This window comes from Triticum urartu, chromosome 1 (assembly GCF_003073215.2).
Source record: "Triticum urartu cultivar G1812 chromosome 1, Tu2.1, whole genome shotgun sequence".
NCBI classification, from domain to species: Eukaryota; Viridiplantae; Streptophyta; class Magnoliopsida; order Poales; family Poaceae; genus Triticum; species Triticum urartu.
Genome location: NC_053022.1, coordinates 465,844,418 through 465,849,603, shown reverse-complemented (window position 1 = coordinate 465,849,603; position 5,186 = coordinate 465,844,418). Strand labels below are relative to the sequence as shown.

Sequence of the window (5,186 nt, the reverse complement as noted above, 5' to 3'; positions counted from 1 at the left end):
CGTGAGTGAATAGCCTTTTTTTGCTGCATAGAACGCTCCCCTACAAAGACCAAATCTCCTACCCCCCCCCCCCCCCCCCCCTCCACCCTCCCTGAAGATAAATTAGTAGGTGTTAACATTTAGATTGCTAAACTAGGCAACCCATTTACCCATTGCTAGTACTAGGATTGGATCGATATCTCAATGATGCGAGCTTGATGCTAGATACACTTATACTTAAGGTTTGATGGGTTGAGACGTGATACAACTACTAAAAGCATTTCCTGCGCTTCATAGCACGACGACTGCCCTGACTGCCATACAACGGATATATTGGCAATAACGCGTTGATTGTCCATGGGCGCTTTACATGCTCGAGGCCCATTTTTCAATGTCTTTTATTCTTTTAATTTGTATTTATTTCCAGATTTATATTTTTGTTTTGCTTTTCTTTTTTCCACCTTCATTTTTCATTTCTCTTATTTTTCCCAACTTATATAAATATGTTTGAAAAATACACACACATTTTTTTAACTCATGAACACTTTTTAAAATTTAAAAATATTTGTAAAATTTGTGAACACTTTTAAAAACTTACACACACATTTTTCCTAAAATGTGCAAAACCTTTTTTGTAAAATTACATGATGTTTTTCTTAATTACAACAAATTTAGAAAAATACAAGAACATTTTTTATATGAAAAATCTCTAAAATTACACGAACATATTTTTAGTCACGTGAACATTTGTTTTAAAAGGTATCCACGTGAACTTTGTCAAAAATTCGTGCACACTTTTAAAGAAAACTTGATTTTTTATTATTATAATTAAATGATTATGTAAATAAATAAATAATATATTCATTTGAACATAGAAAAAAAATCAATTCATGGGTCGTACCACAACAGCCCATTAGCATCTGCTGCTGACTGCCAGTTCTAAATAAAACGCAGTGCCCACTGCCTACTTTCTGTCGTCTAGTTGGATATCAATTTGTTGGCTCATTTGTTTCTGGGTTGAGTAGTGGTCACTTGTTGGGCCGTGCTGTGGCGGTTGATAGTTTTTTTCTTCTTCTTCTTCTTTTATTTGCATGTGTGGCACTCATTTAACTGGCTAGCGTTGCTGTTGTGCGAACAAGTGACATGAACGGGGACATGATACAAAGCGGACGCTCAGCCATTGACAACCGTGGTTTTTTTTTAGGGGACATTGACAACCTGGTTGAGTGACGTGAGAGGTGTACGAGCTCTCGGAGCAACTCGTTTCTATCGATCTTAAAGAAAAGAAAGGCTCAAACTCTTGTGCACTGACCAAAGGGCCCAATCGCGGGGATGATGAAGTCAAAATGGTGAATTTAAAGATATGACCTCTGAGGTTTATATTATGCGCCATCACTATAGTCACTATGGCACAATAAGTAGTTGTCAATCCATCTTTTCACGGATTCGGTGGTGCCTGCTAGACATAGGGTGCCAAATCTCTCGTGTTTTAGTCTCAAGGTATACCTGATATTCAATGGGATTATGTGGATTATTAGCTAGTACTCTCTTCATCCGAAAATACTTGTCATCAAAATGGACAAAAAATGATGTATCTAGAACTAAAATACATCTAGATACATCCCCTTTTATTCATTTTAATGACAAGTAAAAGTACACCCTCCATTCATTTTTTTAAGTCATTTCAGTCAACTGAAATTGAGCTGTTTTGCACGCTGTCTGAAGTGTCTACAGCGCCTTATAACAGTGAACAGAGAGTGTAGTTGATTATGCTTGAAGGAAAAAAGATGTGAGGCAACACCCATGGCTTAAACACCTAACTACAATTCTAGCATTTTAGCTTCCTCCACCCTGTTACGACTTGCAACACTCAAATCATTCCCGAGCTAAGAGTATAGTGCTCATAGCCTCGTACAAAAGAGCCAAAAACCACAAACAATGTATATATTCAACAACTTTTTAAATGTACATCATAAAGAGCCAAAACATAATTTTGGTCGGTTTTGCTAATCTTCAGTTGCTTGAAACTTTCTTTCCCGTCTATTGGTTTTGGATGAAGCTCTCCGAGGGGCCTAGACGGCGGTGCAGCAACGGATAGAAGCGCCCCCGAAGTAGCTCCTGGTCGATGTGGCAACGTCGCCATTGCTGGAGGAGAGTTCGAGGTTTGATAGATGGCCAGGAGCGACGTCAACACATGGGAGGCACCGGCTCGGGCTAGGCGAGGCGGACAGTTGGGAGATGGTACAGGAGAAGAAGGAAGAATTCATCGGGAAATAGAGAAATAAGATGATCATGAATAGTTTTTTTTCAGGAGTAGTTTATTTCGTATATGTCTCACATGAGTAGCTTTCTTTTTCAGGCAAGCCATATGTGTCTCCAATTTTGGTCCATTTTACCACTCGATCAACAACTTGGCTTTTTCTTTCTGCAACTGTGAATAACCTTTCTTTATTTTCCTTTGAAAGAGGTCTATGCCAGGATATTATCAGATCATTGCAGCGACAAAACGCGAGGAGATGTTGGTCTAAAACCAAACCTTCCTTCGTTTTCATTTAAAAAGAAAATGAAACTTGATTTTCAACATCAACAAAGCGAAAGAACGAACATGAACATTACAGTGCTGTGGGGTGGCGTGCTCTGGCTTCCAGCACGCGCGCATGTTCAAGCGTTGAACGGCACGGCATCACACCATCGGCGCACGTCTGAGCTAGCTTTCCCAGTGTTACAGGGACTCTTTTTCTTGAAGGAGAAAAGTAAACAAGAAACGACCACTATTGAGGTGGCGGCGGATACTGGCTCGAACCGGACCACGAGCCCGTGGTCGCCGGGTAGGTCCATGCAGTCTCCGCGGGCCACGCCCACTGCGCCGCGTCGCCGTGCTCCGCCGCCGCGCCGCCGTAACCCGAAGCAGAGGACGCAGAGGACGGCACGGATGCCACCGTCACAGAGGACTCCGGGAACGAGTAGGACCCCGAGGAGGAACCGCCGCCGCCGCCGTAGTACGGCGGGAACCCGCCACCTCCAGCGCGCAGAAGCATCTGGTACTGCAAGTAGTCGGAGACGGCGCCGGCGGGGTAGGCGGCCGCCGAGGAGGCCACCGTCGGCGCCGCGCTCGCGGTGGTGGGTGCCGCCGGGGCGGTGAGGCGCGCGTCCTCGGGGAAGTTGAGCTTGGCGCGGCTGCCGCGGAAGCGGAGCGCGGCCTCGTCGTAGGCGCGCGCGGCGGCCTCGGCGGTCTCGAAGGTGCCGAGCCACACGCGGGCGGCCTTGTGCGGGTCGCGGATCTCCGCGGCCCACTTGCCCCACGGCCGCTGCCTCACGCCGCGGTACCGCCGCTCCGGCGCGCTCGCCTGCTCCGGGGCGGCCGCCGGCTCGCCGCCGTACGTGTGCGGGTACTGCTCCCCCATGGCTGCGCTCTGCTGCACGTCCGGGCTCCGCCGCTCCTGTCCTGCCGAGCAAGAAGAAGATGATGATGGTCTATATAAGCGCGAGAGGCCAGCACGCACCATTTGACTGTATGAAATGGCGGCTGACTATACGGTTATACGTACGTACACTTATTTTTGTTTTCATATAATGTAGGGAGATGCGTTCATCTGTGTCGACCGGCTGCGTGCACGTGGAGTGCCTTCCTACCGCTCATGTGCTGGCTAGTGGAGTACATTGGGGAGGTTGGTGTATTTGTTGTGTTGCACGAGTGCATTGAACAAACCATATACTTTGGCATTCCCTCATTTTTTTCCTCCTCTATTTATATTTTTTTAGCTCAGTCAAATGATATATAGTATATAAAAACAGATTTTCTTTTTATAAACCTCCGTACAAGATGATAGAAATATAGCATCGATTGAGACATAACAAAATCACAATCGACCGAGAATGCATACGCATGTATATAAGCGCTTACATATGTACCATGTTAAGAAAACTAGACAAAAGAAAAGGCAATTTTTGCGGTCAATAACGGTCGTTGCGTGCAGTGCATGCATGGCAGTGGTTCCGACGCACCACTCTGTCTTTTCTTTCTTTATCATGGAACTGACGTGGCACTCCTCTCGTTGCAAGCAAAGGGATTCCATGGAACACACCAGAACACTATACAAAAGAAAAAACACTTGTACTAGGGGGCACGTCACAAACAGTTTGATTAACCACCAGCACCAGCTTTAGATTCCGCACGACTAACACATGCACGCCGAACATCTCTCACAATAACAAACACAAACTTGACGGAAAAAACAAATAAACCAAAGAAAAAGGATGCAAAAGCGGTGCTAGTGTAGGAACGTGGTGACACCGACCTGCAACTGCAAACGCAAACATTCTCCTCTCACAATAAACAACGAGCGACCGCAATGAGTCTCGATCCTCACCTGCTGCGAGCTGATCCGGTGTCGGCGCGGCGGGATAGCAGCCTCCCTGCGCATGCACGTAGCCCCCCATTGCCGGGTGGCCCTCCCAGCCGTCGTCGGCCCAGCCGCCGTCGCCGCCGGACACGACCCTCGCGAGCGCCGACACCATCGTCGACATCTCCTGCGCCTGGTACTCCCCGGACAGCACCGACGAGCCTCCCGCCGCCTCCCCGCCGTCGCCATCCTGCTCCCGGCCCGCCATCCCGCACCACGCTCCCGAGCCCGGTAATGCCGCCTCCGCCGCTGCTCGCGATCGTTCGAGTGGCTCCCTAGCTAGCTAACCAGTTCGAGTTCAAAGTACTCTCAGCTTGGATTCACTAGCTGGCCAGTTCGAGTTCGACTTCACGAGGTGGACTGGCCGCTATATATACAGGCACACAGGCATGAGATTGAGGATGAGCACTCGAGTAGACGAGGCCAAGAAGAAGATGTAATGCGGCTCGTTCGAGCGGGAGGTACGCGCGGTGGCCACGGTGAGCTAGGGCGAGCTACGGAGCTGTAGCTGAGCTAAGCGGGCAGAAGAGCCGCCAAAAAAAAGGCGTGGTTCAGATTTGGACCGAGTCTCGCGCTGACCACGTACTGTCCCTTCAGAGCAAGTGGGCAACGATCGACGACCCATCAGACGGCCGGTGATGAGATCTGGCGAGAGAGAGAGAGCAAACGTGCATTATTTTAGCAGCCGGCGTACGTTGGGCAGACTTGGCGATCGGAGACCGATGGATGTTCATGGACGCATTGTTCCAGCCGCATGCGTGTACGCATCAGTATGATTTTTTGTCGGCCTGACTATCTGTACTG

At 48.2% G+C, this 5,186-nt stretch overlaps 1 protein-coding gene across 1 annotated transcript; it reads right to left on the bottom strand.

The window, feature by feature from the left end:
* Window positions 1-2,401: 2,401 nt before the first annotated feature.
* LOC125519683 (ethylene-responsive transcription factor ERF110-like) lies at window positions 2,402-4,702 on the bottom strand. The gene is made up of 2 exons (XM_048684417.1): window positions 4,350-4,702; window positions 2,402-3,424 (listed from the first exon to the last, which is right to left on the bottom strand). Exons 1-2 carry the CDS (start codon window positions 4,588-4,590, stop codon window positions 2,751-2,753), a joined length of 915 nt encoding a protein of 304 aa, XP_048540374.1. The 5' UTR covers window positions 4,591-4,702; the 3' UTR covers window positions 2,402-2,750.
* Window positions 4,703-5,186: the final 484 nt, after the last annotated feature.

Excerpts from the sequence above, each read along its gene's own strand:
- LOC125519683 (XM_048684417.1), bottom strand. The coding sequence starts at position 4,590 with ATGGCGGGCCGGGAGCAGGATGGCGACGGCGGGGAGGCGGCGGGAGGC. Across the intron at positions 3,425-4,349 it reads ACCGGATCAGCTCGCAGCAG|GACAGGAGCGGCGGAGCCCG; the intron begins GTGAGGATCGAG and ends CTTGCTCGGCAG.